The following is a 20,051-nucleotide window of genomic DNA, read 5'->3' as shown; positions in this document are numbered from 1 at the left end:
TTCTCGAATCAAATAAGTATGTTGAAATAAGCCACTGTTATTTGTGTATACAGAGATTCGTTTTATAGTACTTAGTTACTGTGTGGGAGTCAATGACATTACATTAAATACCTTTAACAAGGGGACGTAACTATCCTCATATTAATCTCTAGTAGGCCCAATCCAGATTAGCGAACTCGACGCGTAACTTTTGTATTATACATAGCTTTATTTAATGCCTCGATGTGTCGAAATAAATATAACCCCTGTCCGTATTTTACTTAATTATCATTCATTCGTAACGAACATATTCGACAAGGGGCGCAACTCTCCCCCGTAATGCCCATAATCTGGATTAACTTTTAAGAAAGTTGACTAATCGCTGATTCACCGGCTTATTAACAATGATACGTATATATGTGGGTCGTTTCTTACGATAGCCATATTGTCCTGGAGTGGTCATTCTGAAGTTTGAGATGTAACCTATCGGACATTGTGACATTGGTGTATAAGGTTTAGCTCGCCCATGTTGTGTAGTTATTCTGTGTTGTGGAGTTGTCCTATGTAAAATTATACACGGAATTGGTTTTAAAAACCCGTGTTATCATCTTCTATAATCTAAACAATTGTACCCGGATTTCTTAAAAAAAAAACAACGTTTAACCATTGAAGACTTTGATTTTCCTTTGTCGAGAATGTGAAAAGATATCGATCAGTAGGATTTACTGTCAAAATTTGAAAAGTAAGTTTAACTTAAAATAAATTTCTTTTTTTTTAAAACGTCTATATTTGAAGTCAAATCTTGTTGAGCGGTATCCATCATCTAATTATATGTATACTCTGTCATGTTATACCTATATGTATACTCTGGCATGTTATACCTATAGGCTATGTATACTCTTTCATGTTATACCTATATGTATACGCATTTGTTAAAAACAATTACAAAATTACAAAAATGGCTGTTTCACGGAACGAAAAAATAAATATTTATTTTTGAAAACTAAATAACAGTTGTTCCTCTATAAAAAGATTACTTTAAGGATTTCTACTGGGGCTTGGGATGCCTAGTGGTCTAGAGTCTCACGCTTCAAGGTCTAGTTTGCCGGTCATCTCAACGGTCGTGGATTCGATCGCTGATGTGAGCGTATGTAGCTTTCTCAACCGCGTGTGTTTACTCCGGGTACTACGGTCGTCTCCCACAGGAAAGATCCTCGCGCTAAACATAATAAAAAAAGACAACTTGTCTATTTTAAACACTAATAGAAGAAGATCGATTCTTGATATAAGAGTAGGCCGTAGCACCGCTGTTCCCGCCAAATTGACCTCATGGCACACTGTATGGAGTATATACCGTCTTCATTATATATAAGCCCTGTCGGAGCAGAACATTTCCATTTCATTTCCATTTCCATTTCCATTCCAATTCCATTTCCATTCCAATTCCATTTCCATTCCAATTCCATTTCCATTCCAATTCCATTTCCATTCCAATTCCAATTCCAATTCCATTCCAATTCCATTGCATTTCCATTTGATTTCCATTGCATTTCCATTTCATTTCTTGATACATATAAGACATTTCCCTTTGTACGCTTCCGGGAGAGCTAAAAAAAGTAAACAACTCGGTTCATAGTTTTATTTGAACAGACCAAGAATGTTTCACAATCCTATTCAGATATCGCGAATGAAATCTATGAATATAAGCAAATATCAACATTAAAATCATTTTCGAATGATAAACAAGCACGTTTTAAATATGAAACACTAATTCCAAAATCAATTGCTGTGTGGCTGTTTATCCGGTATACATTTCCGACACTGAACCAATCGATAGAAATAATATTGAAGTAATGTTGATTGAATTCAAGTAATATCGATTAAGATATATCTTACTATGTCTTCAAAATGTCTTTCTGATGTTATCGTTGAGAAGTGTTGCACCAGGAAAAGATTATTTTCTAATAAAATCTTTTATGGCATTTTATCTTATTCTTAATATTCCTGTCTTTCTGACTTTATCTGCTGTACCAGGAAGAGATTATATTTTGATATCATCTTTTATGGCGTTTTTACTTACTCTTAATATTCGTGTCTTTCTGACTTTATCTTATACGTAGGGACACGAGGAAGATATCCACTTCTAACGATATATTTTATTTAATGAAACAATACTTAAAGTTATCTTTATAATTCTTTGGACCAATTACAGTTTTGATAACATCAATATGAACACAAGGTAAAAACATCATCTACTTCTATTCGTTGTCGTAAATGCACGGGTTCATTGCATATAGCAGTTATTGTATTTTAATTGTGTGTGTATTTTCTAGGTTGTTCAGCTGTATGTGATTTTTAAATTTTGAACCAAGTTATCTTTGCCCAAACGTCTTCTCCCGGGACAGAAATCGTGATTTCAAGCTGAATTGTTCAAAACGAAAAGCCATCCGATTTTTATCGCCTTAGATACATTATGTAAGATTTAGATAAAGAACTGGTTGTTTTTGTTGTACTTGTTCAAAAATAGATAATGAAAAATGAATATATTAAAACTTTCAGTCAAATTACTTGATTCCGGTCGATTGTCAGGTACCATTGCTACGATAATAAACAAAGTCTTTATTTTCTATTTTAACTTTTAATTATCAAATGGTGATTCTATTCAATAGCACAACCCTCTGATGGTCTAGAGAGTTGATTGTGGGCTTATCATGTAAATAGATGCCTATAATTTATAAGGTATATAACATTTAACAGATTTAGCTCTTGCATAATGCATCTTTAATTTATTGAAGAGTATTCTGATCTTGAGTATTGTTGACTTTATAAGCGGATTCGTATTATGTATCACAGAGTACTTGAATCTCCAATCTCATCACTCCACTCTTCTTTCTTACGTTTTTGAGTTGCATTATATCTATTTTACCACGGAATATTTGATTAACTGGTGCGATAATATTACTGTTTAAAATATCGGGTTGTCAATAGCTTTGCTCAGTGCTGGATTTACCCATAAGCTTTGCACGGTGAAGGTCCACAACATTTGGTCACAGATGTATATCATTTTTAACACTTTCATAAGCGTTTCCTACACGCAATGCCTAGGGAGTCTATTATTCTAAATCCCTAACTGGTTTGCATTCGATATTTTGACTTGTATGTGTTATTCGTGTGTCATCCTTGAACTCGGAGGGATCGACGAGGCTCGAGCTGTCTGTGAGTAATTTCAAGGTCTAGTATTAATTTATCACTTTTGCGTATCCCCATTTCTAATTACCTGGACAACCAAGTCTGAATATTTCCTGAAGTGGTCGGGGCGAGTCATCATCGCGATTATCACTATAATAGAAAAACGAAATTGCTCAAATGAGTAACGTAATCCCGCTAAGCAAAAGTGTCGACATTTAAATTTGAAGAGATTTGGTATAACCAGGTACTCCTGCAGTTACCGTTTCATAGAAGGTGTTCCGTCTTCATAACCCCTAGTCGCTGCAGAAAAGTAAAACGAGTGACCCCATTTCATTTCATTGAAGGCGATCATTTCTTTTTATATTATTGTTTGCTTATTTTGTAAAGGTAAATTATATAAGATTTGGATAAAGAGCTGAAAAATGAATATTCTTGAAAGTTTCTGTCAAATAACTTTATTCTGAGCGAAGTTAAGAATAATTGAACTTTTGACAAGAATACCGTTTTCTCGACACGTTGAAAATTAGAACTCCTGTACTAAATATGTTCCCTCAGAAAATAAAATCATTATTATTATTATTATTATTATTATTATTGCAACTTTAATAATCGAAGTCTCGATTTTCCATATGGCGCTGGTGTCCTAATACACTTAATATCCAAACCACCCGGTGGTCTAGAGAGTTGATTATTGTATTTTCGTGTGACGAAATGTCTGTATAATAATGTATATAACAGTTGAAGTCATTGGCGGATTATCTTTAAGTTATGAAATTTATCAGTAATGTCATCTAAAACTGTTCTATATTTATATTAACTGAATATAAGATCTAGCAACATAACTATGTTTGTTTTTTATGATAAATTCAAACGTCAGCTGTTAAAAAATAAGCCTTCGAACATGTAGATCTTTTTGGTTGGTATAATTAATACATTAGCATAAATTAATTTTGCGGTACTCTTCAATCGTAAGATGTGAAATATGAAAGAGTAGCTCTTGGGTACGTAAGGTGGTCGTGTACGGAATATGAAATTTTGTTGAAGCATTTCAAAATGTATTCATTAATATATTGAGTCATTAGCCGTTAATATTGAAATTAGTGGTATATCTATTATATCCCACTCCGAGAACATTCTACGAGTCAATGGTCTGAAACATTAAAGTGGACAAAATACATACACAAGACGCAATTTGTATGGGTGTTAATGTACATGTATATTGAAGATTAGTCAATACCAATTTTCGATTTATATTCTGTAAATAAGCTTTGACTATTTGGTTTAAGGTCATGCTGTTGAAACTCGAGATAGCCACAAGGCTTGTGAATGGCCAGCAAGGAATTTGTTAAATTTTCTGTAACATTTAACACTACATTCAGGAGAGAGAGAGAAAGAAAAAGAGAGAGAGAGAGAGAGAAGGGGAAGGAGGGAAGGATGGTGGTGTTAACGTCCACTCGACACAAACTAGGTCATTTCGGTTCAATTTTATTTCAATAATTCGCTTGCCCGTAGTGGTATTTAGCAGTGGGAGGAAACTGGAGAACCCGGAGAAAACCCATGAGGTTGGACAGGCGACCCTACTCCTTGTCACGTAAAACCGGGCAATCGAAACTCTCTCTCCCTCTCTCTCTCTCTCATTTCATTTAAGAGTATATTTAGTGCATGAACTATAAGTAATGTGTATAGGTGTTATGATGTTGATATTAGAGATTGGGTGTGATCAGTGATGTGTTACCTATAGGTCGATAAGTACCGTTATATTACGAATATAATAGTCTGTTATGGTGACCAATACTCCACGGTTCGACAACTAGACAATTATTGTTATAATCTATTATAGTAGCTGTTTCAACATGCACTCAAGATCTAACCCCCTGGTCCCTTTGTCCCTTCTACTATAACATCAATCATTAGACCATTTAGACGGTTTAAAAACGTATTACTAGACACAGACATTGAGTGTAAACGGGATTCGCACAAATTGTAAGAATTGTTCATTATATTACTGGATTACTCGTACAGTAATTTGTTAACTATTTTATGATCATGGACAATCTTAAGATCTAAGGAACTGTGAATTTATTGTGAGTCCCGGCAGTAGTTTGTTAATTATTGTTTGAGAATGGATGGTTTTTAAAAAATCACATAATCTATTATGCAACGTGGACCCGGATTCAAAAGTCACGTAAACTGTTAGTTGAAAAAAGATTCCCGTTATAAGGAATTGTGAATTGATTGTAAACCGTATGTGTTTTTTTGGAATTTTTTTAACCATCTTGGATATGTGGTGTGATTGAAATGGTGCGTTATTTCAAACATGTAGTAAAAATACTAGCTTATGAAAACACGACTGTTTGTGTTTAGTTTAAGGTTATCTAAGAATTGAATCGGGACGTATGTGTAAATTGTTCATTCATTTTCTGAAATGAACCCGGCGTCTATGGAAACTGTCAATCACCAAAGAAAGTTAACTCTCATTGTGTAAACTCAATGGTGGTGTAGAACGAAATAATGATACCGTGTTACACCTTTTAAAATTAATAAATCCGGCTGGTTGTTTTTCGGCTATTTTAATTGGAAGTGATTCTGTTTTCAGAATTCGTGAATGAATAAGATCGGTTTCCGGTTATTTGTAAATCGAAGACCACGTTGCTGGTTTCAGCAAGTTCCTGGATAGTTAAAGTACATCGGGTTCGACATTTCGGTTGATCCAATTGCATGATTAAACAGGCACCTGACTAAACAGGCCTAACTGTCTGACTAAAACAGGTACAATAACCTGACTAAAAGTCGAATAACCTGACTAAAGGTCGAATAACCTGACTAAACAGGTCCAATTGTCTGGCTAAAACAGGTATCTGACTAAAGACGAGACCGTGTGGTGTTTTATAATCTAAGTTATTTACTGTATATTGTTAAACTACGTTGATATATTATCAGTACAAATGGATTAAATATCGATAGGTATTCGAATACTGGATATTTAATTAATTCATGGCTCCAATAAAGCTCGTATTACATAACCACTGAGGCTTGCCATAAAAATTAACTTCATAAAAACAGCGTAATTTGATATGTCAGATTTGTCTCTGATAGGCAGGGTCGTATTACCTGTATTACCATGTACCTGGCGGTATGATCAAAGACAATCTACTGTTAGTGTCGAGTATAGGTAAAACAATCCCTAACGTACCTTGATAAGATATAGCATGCTACCTGTATAAAACTTGATAAGATTATCTCACAGTAGATAAAAGTCATTTGTTTAAAAGTTACAGATTAACTTCGTCGGTATTTTAGAATTCTACTTGACGTGAAGGGATTAAATGGTGCGGATTATAGGCATTTTCAAACTTGAAGATATTTGAGTGATTAAATGTGGATTACGTCGTGTAGTTATTTTGTGAGAAAGGATTAAATACTTGTTGAATTGACATTGGCTTGTCGCGTCATTTGGTGATAGTTAGTAACGCTTGTAGTACACACGGCAGAATAGTCTGACTCTTCCACGAACACAAGATACTTGACATTAGTCACTCTATATAGTGACGCGTGCAGTACACAGAGAAGAATAGTCAGTTTCCTTCACGAAACACGGATACTAATTGTGATCTTTTGTTAACTTATCCAAAACAGTTGCCGGGTTTAGGAAATTAAGGGCGAGGATTGAAGTTAAAAAAACGCGAACGAAATTAAAATTTTCTGCTTTAATCGCCCGTGTAAATTATACGTAACTTTATTTAGTGGCAGGTAGCAACGCGTATAGTACACACGGCAGGATAGTTTTATTCATTCAACGAACCCTGATACTATTTCAGATCTGATGTGAATCTGTTTTGTGTACATTTTATCTTTTTCAACTAATTTGTGACGTTATTGGAGAGCATTAAAGGAATTTTAAAACCATTCAAGGCTTAAACAAAGTAACAAAATACCGTAAGACTCCAAGTTGAAGTGGAAAAACAAGATAAAAGTATGATCACCGAGTATTTCAAGTTGTATGACTATTTACAAGATAATTGATTACCGGTAAAATGTGCTTTCATTGTGAATCTCTTTGAATTGAGGATATTTACGATTGGACTGAAGTATTCTGTTTTAGCTGACTGAAAAAATCATCAAACATCAGTATCAAATATCAGTATCAAGGAGACAAAGAAAATCGATCTATTGATAAAGTGCAAAGATCGTATTTCACAAATTTGAAATATTTAATGATACCTATGACATCGTTGGACAATAGAAGGCATATTGAGGATTTAATGAAAAAGAAGCAAATTAGGACTGAACTATTAATGCAACAATCATATTTCACAAAATTGAAAAATTGAGGATTAATATCTTGACACATCTAGACAACGGAAGGAATATTGAGGATTTAATATCGAGAGACAGTTGTACAGTAAAGGGCATATTTATCACTGAGCTAATAGACATATTACCACACGACGTATCTTCTTCTCAAACATTAAACATGGCGTCACGAAAATCCACCATTAAAAAGAAATCAACGTAAGTTTTAATCAAAAATCATTCCTGAGTTGCCGGGTTTTAATATTATAAAGTTGTTTTTTTATGAGTTTGTTTTCCACATAAACATATATAAATAGTGACGGCATGGTCGTGTGGTTATGACACCAGTAACACGATGAACCCTCAAGGTGGTTCTAAGCTGATACCTCCCTGTCAATAGTTCGCTGGCTTTGGCATGCTTTCATGGTAAATTCCAGTACTATTATTTGTCGTCTTCATATAAATAGTCCATTTGGTGAGGAATTGTAGGAGGTTAAACTCTATTTCATTTCATTTACTATTAATTTGTATGTATAATGACAAAGACAAATGTCTACTCGTTCGGATGGGACGAAAAATCGAGGTCCCGTGTACACATTGGCGTGCACGTAAAAGATCCCTTGGCAGTTGGAATTCGATATAAGAGTAGGGCAAAATTTCCCTCATAGCGCACTGTATGGCGTATGCCCGTCTTCATTAGCCCAGGTTAGGAGCAGAACAGTAGGACGTTAAACCCCATTTCATTTCATTTCATTTTGTATGTATAAAATTTCAATTTCATGGTTTTGGTAAACATAATAAGATAATGCATTCAAGAGCCTTTGGAATTTCTAAACCAAGAGTTGATTGCTTAAAGGGCGTGTATCTCTATTCTTTTGAACCTTATGATAGACGAAATGGATCTAAAAGCACACATGAATGTAATATGAGTGTATATACAATGATTTACATTAAATGTTTTAAACATTTATGGTAATTTCTAATCATTTATGTTCGGTGAAATACAGTATCGAATTAAACGGCAGACATTTGCGCCTTCTTAATCGATTCTATGCCGCTTTTTAAAAATTATTATTTTGTCGTTTGTGAATCAATCATAGTCTCCTGAAATAAGATTTCTTTTTTCGTAACAATAAATGGCGCTAAAAACCACTCTGTCCATAGAATACACGAGGTCGTGTATTGATTTTAAAATATTCATTGCATTTTAAATATTTGATGTTATGACCTCATATTTTCACGATAAGATAAAAATATCAAAATTGATTGAAATTAATTCTAATTCTTGTTTTTAATTTCGAGTTAGGTGTTTATCTCTTTTAATTTAGCGTGTACTCTAATCCTAAAGATACATTATGTAAGATTTAGCCATTCTTGCTATAATAATAGTTCGAAAATAGAATATGTAAAATGAATAATTTGAAAATTTCATTCCAATTACTCTATCGCGAGCGAAGATGTTAGTCATTGAAGGTTTGACAAGACGTGTGCGATAATTTCAACCACCGTACTGGTTGTTCGAAGCTAAGTCTCGCTACTCAATTTTTAAATTAAATCAAAGTATGTCTGAACCGTTCTAATCTATTTAATATCGGAAAATCCGATGTCATCGAGAGTTGATTATGGCTTCGATCAGTTAATTAATGTCTAATTAATAATTTAGAAAACATTTGAGGCCTAAAGAAAGACCTGCAATAGGCAGATTTATCTCTTGCATAATGTATGTTTAAGTTAACATTAAAATATATTATAAAGTATAATATAGAAATAAGCATATTCCCAAATTAGTGGTGCAATTATTTCAGAAGAATGTGAAATGCCGAGCCCCACCACATAACTTGAGTTAATATTAAATCTGCTTATGGTCATTTGAACAATCTTGAATCCCCTGTAAACAAAGTTAGGGCACTAAAAGGAATATCATTCAAAAATAGTTTGAAATCCGTTCAGTATTTACTAGGATATTATTGGACATCGCCACCAGAGGATAAATGTCAGGTAAAATTTTATTGGGACCTCTTTTGTAATCCGACTGGATCCATGCCTGGAATGAATCTACTAATTATCGGGTCTTTCGGGTTGTTAAAGCATAAAGCACATTTCGCGTTGATTTAGTCGCCTTGAGTGGATTAATCCGAGTGCAAAATAGACATTGTCCGATAATTTCTTGATGTACGATCGGGATTATTGGGATTAATAATAACCGTGGGTGGTTTGTGATTTAAACATATAACTCTATCATATTCCATGCAAGTAATAAATGTCAAATTTCATGAGAACATGCTTTATTTCATTGCGAAATCATGAATCTATTGAATAAAAATATGTATTTCTTGCGCCAAGTCACACAAAGCTCTCTAAGTAGAACTTTTAAAACGAAATTAACACATGACTTCCCGCCCATAATATCAACTATAAAATGAGTTTTTAATATACTATTATGCTACACGTCGTCGCCATTTAGCCCTTTTATTAGATATTTTCAAAAGAGAAAGGTGTAAAGGTGTAGCCATCAAACAAAACAGGTGTTCCATTAAGGTAAAACTTCGATTTTAATATCTCTTAATGTGCAATATATACACTATACGTGAAGCGAAAAATGGGGGTCTTAGTGACCTCATAATGGTAGACATAGCTCGTTCAACCGTTATGATATACAACCTTTTAGTCAGCTATTTCTTTTAACTTAGTTTCTTATTTACATAAGGTGAACTAAACTCTTAACCTTATATCATTGTTCAGTAAGAAAGATCTGTCGAGGGGTATAATAAAATCGGTGTATTATTAATTTTATCCACAGTAAGAAAGATCTGTTGTGGAGTACAAAATCGGTGTATTATTAATTTGATCTCTAACAAGAAAGACAAGTCGAGGAGTATAGGACCAACATACTTTGTACTTATGTTTCAACATTTGAAATTCATGTCAGGGGGTGAAAGTTTGTCCAGAGTCTGGGTCTGAAAGTAAAGTCTGTAATTATGGTCAGAATCTGAAAATATTTCAGATGATCATATCGACAATTAACTCATGCAAACTTTGTCTTTTGTATGTATAAACAGTTTCAGCTCAATATCGATTTGAAATGAAATTGTGAATTTTCGCGAATTTTCTTTCTTTTTGTTCTGGCATATACGAATAAGCCATAGAATAATGATTTAAAGACTTTTAAACGCCATGCGTGTGCGTGCGGAAGGGGGGTGGGTGGGGGTTGCTCTAAGGAATATGAGTCCAAAATATTTCAATTCTATTTAGTATTAACAAAGATGTGATGAATTTGAAATTACATAACATTCAGCATACTTTGTAGAGTATATTATTATATCAAGTGTTGGGATAAAATATGTTAATGGGTCTCTTATTAATCAAATTGAATCAAAACCGGGGGATTTATCTACCGTTGACGTTTTGGTATTGTTGTCTTAATTACACAATATTACATACTAATTATATATTGTCCGAAAACTGTTAATGACGTCAGCGGCTTAAAGGTCTGTTGGGTATTATATTTTAGAGGACAGTTAGTTAAACTATCTAATAACAGACAACTTTCTTGATATCATTCACTAATTTTATTAACAACAAAGTGTCAATGAATATAATCTCATCGTGGGTATATCTGTATTGTATATAGCTAGATCAATAATAATATATAAATCACATTCTTGTATACGCTATTAATAGACGAATTAATTTCTAGGGATCAGAAGGATTAGTTTATAATATAATATTTATTAGATTTGGGTATCGCACCGACAAAGAATCACTTACATGGTTATAAGCGGTTACTGTTTTACCAAATTTGAATATTACCTATTCTATAATGGAGTCAGGAGTGGTCAAATGGAAAGCCAGTAGTCGTTTCTGTGTTGTTTGTGTGTGAAATTGGTTAGTTTGACAGAAAACCATGTTTGTTATTAGGGTATCATCGTTATTATGATTCACAACCAAATTATATGTCTATACTATATGTTAGTTTTAAAACGGCCGAAGTAAGGGCTCGAAAAGAACCGCGGAGACATCCTGGTTGTGAGTTCACAATAGTATTAATGATTTACTTTTATCTTTTCAGTAACGCAAGAAGCGCTATGAAGAAAGATATCGCCTGTAATGTTTCCACGGGAACAGAGCATCCCGAAATGGTAGAAGAGGCAAAGTAAGTATACATTTGATTAAATTACGAGGAAACGTAAACTCTAGCATTTAGCAACCTAATATAACAAATACAGTAAATGGGGCTTAACGTCCTATTTTTCACCGACTGGACTAATGACTTTGTAGGAAGGAAATTTACCCGGACAGCGACGCTACGGCCTACTCTTATTTCGTAGTCCAACTGTCAAGGGGGTCTTTATATGCACGCCAAAGTGTACCCGGGACCTCGGTTTTCCGTTCCATCCAAACAACTAGATTCTGACGCTTTTCAGGCTCTTGGTCCTGTACCACCGACAAGATAAACCACATCGGAAACCACAGTACTATCTATCCCTCTAAATACACACCCGCCAAAGAGTGTAACAGTCCGTGGATTTCGCCAAGGGAATATGCCAGACCAACTCTCCGTTGACATAAATTTAATTTGAATTTTACAGTTTAAAGGCCTCTTATCAACCGGGTAAAAAGGGAGGTAACTTCGGCTTGCCCCTTGGTGCCAAGCTAACCGTGCCGGAAGGAGATTTCAACAAAAAGGAGAGCATTACGTGCCAGGTAATTCCGCCGTCACAAAGATGGCGGAACTCTCCGGTGTTGTCAGCAGACGAGAGTATAACAAGTGAAGTGTTTAAGCTGACGTCATCAGTACATATCATGAAGACACCAATTATTGTACAGTTACCTTACTACCCAACCAAAAGTGATCATTCAGAGATAAATGTAAAGGGAAAATGGCGGGGAGAAACTGATTGGGTGGATATCGGATTTCTGCAGAAGGTAAATAGAGCATTGATGAGTTTTAATAGAGGAGGTCAAATTTAAAAAAAAAGTCCTGAATCAAATTTGATTGCAACCGGCAGTAAATAAACACGTATGTGCATGAAACATCTTATCCACTAGAAACGTACACGGGTTGTTATATATTCTACTAACTGCGTTTTTGAAGACGCACGAAGTCATTGTCCGGGATCAAAACTTACATAGTGTTTGTTGTATGGATAGTCATATATACCAAAATATGTAATATTTGTATACAACACTATGCTAATTTGTCGATTGTGCAGTGCCACAATTTCTAGATATGGCAAACTTTGTTGTAACCCCTTTCGATTAACCGGTTGTACTTGACAACGAGTAGGGTCGCCTGTCCAACCTCGTAGATTTTCTTCGGTTTCCCCCCACTGCTAAAGACCCATACGCGCAAGCGAATTATTGAAATTAAATTGAACGATATGCTAGTCTCGAAATGACCTAGTTTGAGTCGAGTGGACGTTAAACCCCATCTCTCTCTCCCTTGTTGTAACCCACAAACAATATATAGTCTTGGCAGCCGTCGCAGAATCTATTATTGGGAAAGTCGAAAATTATATCCCAACTACCAGTTTCACTCTATGATACAAGACTAACAGTTAAAGCTGAACTCCGATTATAAAACTACAGAAATAATCAAATAGATTTGTTATTGTTTTGGGGTAGCCTAAGGCAGTTTTTCTCATATTTTTTAGAGCAAAAGTACACCGTGGTTTACTTATTTCGTCTAATTAGTAAAATAATATGTACCTGATCAAAACATAATAATTGTCTAGCAATAATATTTTCAGTAAACTGATAGTGAAAAAACGTCAATCAGTCAGCTGAAATATTGCTAGCCGGATGTGGACAGTGTGGTTGACAAGGCGTGAACTGGATGTGGGCGTGGCCTGCCTCTTGTTTTTTTACGCCGTACAATCGTCCATGATTGTTCTACAACTTGAAAACAAGTATGGCGATTATTTAGGGTGTTAATTTATTTTTATTTGATTATTTCTGTAGTTTTGTAATCGAAGTTCAGCTTTAACACCAATTTGTACATTTTTGATTTTCCTGGCGTCGACATTGTTTTGCAGTTTTTCAGTTGAAAACAAATCAATGATGTTGAACAATCCAAGTACTGCGACACTAAAACGCCATTTCCCTTTCTTTTTTAAGAGTGATACAACACCACCTAGTGTAGAGCTGGAGATCAATCGTTTGGGTTCATTTGTTGTGACGTTTACAGCCAAGAAAGAAATATTTAATGTTACCCCACAGGGTTGTTTATATAACGCACGTATCAGTCGATATATCAGTTGTCGTTTCCCAAAGAAATCGATCGAGTCAAGTATACAGTGTGCAATTAAGGTGAGTACATTTGTCTCAATTATGCAAGCAAATCATAATAGATCTTGATTATCTCTGTAGTTGTCAGATTCAATCGAAAGGTTCAGTTTAAATGGTCCTGGTCAATGACAGACTCAAGCTTAAGGCCCGGGATCTAGGGGGTCTTCTCACAGGGTGTATGTATGTTTTGACTCTGGCATAAACCCCCCTGTAGTCTTGAACATCCGTTACCGTCCCCATCTTTGCTCAATTGTGTTACAACCACACCTATAGCAGTGAGGATGGGGGATAGGGATGGGGTCCCATAAGTGGAATAGCCTAGGTACTTCTTTTCCTCTAAACCCAGCAATGGTTCTGATCATCATTTGGAATTTCAGACTCGGTTGAATCCGTATATCTGTGTAAAAGCTAATTATATATCCCCCAACTACCAAAACAGAAATGGGGTCTTCTTAACATATCGACTATGAAAAGTTGTTGGACCATATTGATTTGACATTGCCTATGGAGTTTACGGTTTGTTCCCCACTGTGTAGTGTCAATGTACATGTCATGGGTGTACTGTTTGTACCAGAATGTTTTGCGTGGATGGAAGCTGAATATAATCCAATATTGTCGTATACTATACATGAAATAGAATAGTTATTTTTATTATGGTGTAATTCCTTACTATTAGAGTGATCTCCTTTAGATATTGAAGGTCTCTGTAACGATGTGCTTTTATAAAGCTAGTAATTATGGTATCAAAGACTTGTTAACAAAAAATACATCGAAGAATGTATTTCCGTTTTGGGATAACGCCTGTATCACCAGAACAATTACAATCAATAGTATTGTACTATACCGATGGATGTGGCATGAAGTGTTCGCAGAGTACGATGTTTGTGCTGTGCCGATGGAAACCAATTCTATTTCATTGCCGTGCATTTCTTTTTTCAGATAACGCCAGTATCCCCTGAAAAATTACAATCGATGAAACAGCAATATTACCGTGAATGTAATGACCTGGTCACGTTAACGGAATTCATAGATATTACTCCCAACATTCCCTGTAACTTCCGACGAGCTGTTACAATCAAACTACCACTGCCCTCTGGTGTTGAGATTGAGCGAGAACAGGAACCAGATGTTGGTGTATTATTGAAAAACGATGGCAAGTGGGAACCAGTTGAATCGAATTATAAATTTACTAGAACTACAGTATCATGTGAGGTCAGACATTTAGGAAGGTCAGTTGTATATATAATTAATGCTTTTTTTAAAAAAATTATATAACAGTACATTCATAGAGTGAAGACTGAGGTTTAACGTCCACTCGACACAAAATAGGTTACCTGTGGAATAATGTTTTCAATACTTCGCTTTCGGTATGGAACTTTAGCAGTGGGAAGAAACCGGGTACTCCAGGGTAAACCCACGAGGTTAGATAGGCGACCCAACTTTTCAAGTTGTGCAACACAGACAGTGTTTAATATCCCTTTGTACAGTTTCCCAAGGAAGTCCTGAAGTCTGCGTTTGTGTTGTTGTCATATATGCGTATTTTCCAATTTTTATACTCGTTTTATATACATGTACATGTACTATGTTTTATAATTTTCAGCTTTTGTGTTGCAATATCCAAACCAGAAAGGACGCAAAGATTAAAAGAATCTGTACGTGTTGTTGACGGACGCAGTGACCATGATGTTGCTCAGGTCCTGATGTATCTTTCGCTACAGGAAAAATCATGGGTGGGTGTGGTGGAATGTTTGACGGACGCCAAGTCTAAATCAAGGGTCATCGATAGAAAAGACAGAGGGTTCAAGGTCGTACATAAAGTCAAGGTGATACCCCAGGCAGAAGAAAAGAGATACTATGGACGCCGAGCTCCGCCAGAAGTAAAACCTCCCGAAGCTGATATTTTAGAAATATATGACGGTTTTACGTGGGATATTGGCGTGGGATCAGACATAAAAGTTAGCAATGATTCTGATTTACTCGATGACAAAGAACTACGTTATTACAGGTAAGAAGCTCTTGGGATTGGGTCCGTATACTGACTGTCGCGTTTTAGTGTTCTTGGGGATTGCTTAGAATCACGAAAAATCACGCTCCGTGCTATCTGTCGCATTACTGTATCTGTCGGAAGGGATTTAAAGCATGCACCCTCAAGTCCTTATACTAACTGACCCATTACTGTGTCTGTGTGAGTAGATTAGAACCATGCACCATCAAATCTGTATACTAGCTGACCCATTACCGTGTCCTTGAAATTGGGTTAGAATTATTCCTTGTTAAGTCCCCATACTGACTGTAAAATTAATGTTTACTTGAATTTTGCATACCACGCTATACATGTACATCTCAACAGACTCGGCGTCCGAACAATGTATCACCAAAATGACACTAAAGAGACAAATCTTAGAATGACGTCCAAATCCAATCTTTTATATATTCTAGTAACACGAATCTTCTATTTGGCAGAACTAGTTGTAGCTGTTTCTCTGTTGGTCTGCTCGTAAAACTCACAGCTATCCGTATTGGATCAACGCTTGCTCTATGAGAAGCCCCTGGCACAACTTTCAGGTTTATGGAGGGCAAATTATAAAACTTACATGTTTTGATTTCAGGAATTTACCAGAAAGCTACCGGAAGTTCGACTTTGAACCTTTGAACAACGAGGAGAGAACACTAACGGGTGTTGTTGAGCTGATTCCAAATGGTGTTGAGGACGAAAACTTAAAACAGAAAATGACCATAAGATTTGAGTTTGAAATAGATGAAGAAACTGTTCGAGCCTTCTTCAAACCAGAATATGTCCCAGAACCAGAGAAGATCCGAGTGACGTTTGACCTACCTGAATTACAACCAATCAAAGAAGAGAAACCTCTAGCACCACCAATGCAGAAAATAAAGACCATATCGACATCTGTAATGGACAGATTAACAAAACCAATTAGAAAACCCAGAATAAGTAAGTTGACTCACTGAATATTAATTTGGCTAAATGCTATCAAACCTTTCTTCAATAGCCATTCTGCACATAGAGAACTTTCTACTTTGAGAATAGATTCTTGTCCTGAATGGCCGCCATGTTGTACAATTAGTGTACTATTTTGTTATGCGGTTCTTATCCCTTTTCATTTTTCATACACACAATTTAGTATGCATTATTATACAACTAAAAATTGCAATATGCGTACAGTACGTCATCTTTATTTTTCAGTCGATCGAGAGGCTCGAGTTATAACCGGAAAGAGTTTAATGAATTTATCCCGACGAGTACCAGAAGGTTTGACCTTGGCCGTACACCTCGATTTACCAGATAGTACCATAACCGGACTTGGATTCGACGCCATATCTAACGGTCTTAACATGGCGGACGTAACGTACAAGATTTTATTATACTGGAAGCGGAAGTTGAAAGATAAGAAAGATGCCGCAGTAAATGAATTGGCAGAGGCTCTAAGCGCCATGGGCAGACCGGATATCACAGAAGTTTTATTGCAGTGTCATAAAGATAACAAAGAACTAACTGAGGAATATTTGAACGAAGCAGTGTATTAATCCTGTTGTATTCATCATTATCAACCGGATGTGATGTCATAGCATCCTGTGTATTAACGGTCCCACTCACTGTAAAAATCACGACCTCATGCATTGCCCGCCTTACGTAATCATAATCATAATATTACATGTTATAATCTAAACCAATCCCGTTCGTATAAATCGCAATGTCTGTCGCCTTGAATTTGATATTAACATTTTCAGTGTTTTATCATCGTTCAAAGCAAACATTAATGTCGTGCAAAATGTATCTTACCCTTTCAATCAGTTATTATCCGCTTTGAAAACGTGAACAATTATAGCAAAAGATAATATTGTCATTGAAACCGCAAGTTGAAGCTAATTTATTATTATTTTATTTTATTTTATTTTATTATTTTTTTAGGAGGGGGGGGGCGGCTTTGAAACTGAATTATTTATTTTTTTTATCTACAAAAGCAAAATTATTGGTAAGATATTTTATTATTTATGCAACAGTTACCTATTGTTTGTTTTTTATTCGTTTGCAGCCTTTACTATATTATCAGCATTATGAAGTGTCCAATAGTTTATTATCTTATCTGGTCATTGTATCGTATTAGACTAACTGTTATTAATATCCTTAGAAATACAAACAAGATGGAATGTTATTTTATGGACAGGGATCTCGGCACAAACCGTTACTCATCTTTTTCCTAATGTTGTTGTTCAGCTTCTTCTTGGTTGGAACGACATTCTTCGGGGGGGAAAAACTTATAAAATAACCATTGACATTCTTGTTCCTTGGCCAATTGCGCATCGAATGACAGCTTTCGTTATTTTATATGACGCCAAAATTCCAAGATGACTGGTCCATATCGCATGCTGACAAACACTATAATATACAGACTGCAGTTGTTCTATAACTTTTTACGTCAAATAACAGATGAATAATGTATTGTTTAGAAGTTTCAGGGGACATAACTATAATATTAATGTTTTAGCAGGCCACTAAAGACTGGGCTATTGAAGACAAACATGCGCCAAACAGTGTGCTTGAGGGACATTTTTGCCGGGACAGCGGCACTACGGTCTACTCTTATATCGAATTACAACTGCCAAGGAACCTTTACGTGCACGCCGATGTGTCCATTGGAGGTCGGTTTTTCGTATCATCTGTCCTGCACCACTGACAAAGGGAAACCACGCCGGAAAATAACGATGAACTTTCTCGGCCAATTGTCGGGATCAAACATCCGACCTCCAGGTTAGCCAGCAAACGTCTCACCCGCTGAACCACCATGGCTCCTGTTCAGTAATGAGCCATCGGGAATATTTTGATGGTCTGTACATATACACACGTCTGTGATAAAAGAAATATAAAATAAACAAGTGTTTATAATGTTTATACAATATTTTTGCATTTCTATTTTAATTTTATCATTTATTGTCTATTTTTTGAATTTAACATTTCCGTCCAATTTTTGTCATTTAAATGCCCTTTTTTATATTATTAACCTAATATTTTCGTCAAATTTTTAAACGACTGTACATCTTTGCATTTGTTTAAAACAAATTTTATTGTCTAGCAAAAGTGCTTTAATTTTTTTGTGTATAATTCTTATATGTTTTCATTCTGTTTGTTCATCATCATTGGTGATTTTTTGTTGACAATAAAATATTCATATCAAAGATTTAGGTATCATTTTTTATCGTCTTGGATTTTGAGGATTTAAAACTGTATATGTTTTTGTGAAGAAAATGAAATATACTAAACTTGGGCTGTCTGTCTACAATAAGCTCCTCTTGCGAACCGACACTAAGCAGAATGACCGACAATATTGGTGTCAGTCATTATTACATATGTGATAGAACTGGTTAAACATATTCCACATGTAATTTTAACACAGAGATCATTGCAATGAGAGATGTGTAATATAACAAACGCTTGAATAAACTGGAAGTCACGACAAACTGACTGAAGTAACGAGCAATAACAGACACACGATCGGATTTCATTTCACTGATAATTCCGTTAAAGATGAAAAGTTATTATATGAGACGGCGAGAGGATATCCCACAAATGAAAATAGAATTGCCTGTCACTAGATAAAAGAAAACGAGAAAAATCCCGTGCATTCCCCTGTTTTTATTCATGCTGTTCTTAATATAAACATGGTAATACACGGACTTTTTCTAATTTTAATTTTATTAATGAAATATTTGATTGGTTTCTTGTCAAAACTGGTATGTCGTCTTTTAAAATTATTTGTTTTTGTTTTAACTTTTCTGTAACCTTTGAATAGACATGGCTTTATTACAGATTTCATGCATTAATGATTTTATTTAGAAATGCTATTGTTTTGAATAGACCTGACTGTATTCAAAGATTTCATTAATTAATGATTTTATTGAGAAATGCTATTCAATGATTTCATGAATTAATTAGTTTTTTTGAGAAATAAACCACTTTAACGGTAAACGTTGTTACTGAAATAATTTATATCTTAAGTACATATTCCCATGGGTTGTCATCTGGCAGTGATTTATTTTTACCACCGATCTTCCCCTCAATAAAACATCCTGCTTTGAAATCCGGGCTTTGAAAAAATACTATGTAGCCTTGTGGATTGTTTGGGGAAACGTAGCTGCCATTATGATCAAAGACCACTTTCGATTTCTGTTTCAAAAGTTCTGTATTGTTGACGTATTTCCACCACCACCTAAAGCACGAAAATTACAAAGCAGAACATCGTCAGGTGCAGGTGACTGTGAAGGTTTGTTTGGCCTTTGATCGA

The 20,051-nt window shown here is 35.2% G+C and overlaps 1 protein-coding gene across 1 annotated transcript in view; it reads left to right on the top strand.

The window, feature by feature from the left end:
• The window catches only part of LOC126830967 (uncharacterized), a 49,355-nt gene extending 29,710 nt beyond the window's left edge, over positions 1–19,645 (top strand). The window contains exons 2-8 of the mRNA XM_050561564.2: positions 11,531–11,614; positions 12,051–12,387; positions 13,579–13,770; positions 14,689–14,978; positions 15,350–15,754; positions 16,359–16,702; positions 16,955–19,645. Coding sequence (XP_050417521.1) covers positions 11,547–11,614; positions 12,051–12,387; positions 13,579–13,770; positions 14,689–14,978; positions 15,350–15,754; positions 16,359–16,702; positions 16,955–17,295 — 1,977 coding nt within the window. The 5' untranslated portion in view covers positions 11,531–11,546 and the 3' untranslated portion in view covers positions 17,296–19,645. The remainder of the gene's footprint in view (positions 1–11,530; positions 11,615–12,050; positions 12,388–13,578; positions 13,771–14,688; positions 14,979–15,349; positions 15,755–16,358; positions 16,703–16,954) is intronic.
• The last annotated feature ends 406 nt before the right edge of the window (positions 19,646–20,051 follow it).

The sequence above is a fragment of the Patella vulgata genome, chromosome 8, assembly GCF_932274485.2.
Source record: "Patella vulgata chromosome 8, xgPatVulg1.2, whole genome shotgun sequence".
NCBI lineage: Eukaryota > Metazoa > Mollusca > Gastropoda > Patellidae > Patella > Patella vulgata.
The sequence above is the reverse complement of the archived record's forward strand: the minus strand, read 5'-3'. Positions and strand labels throughout refer to the sequence as shown.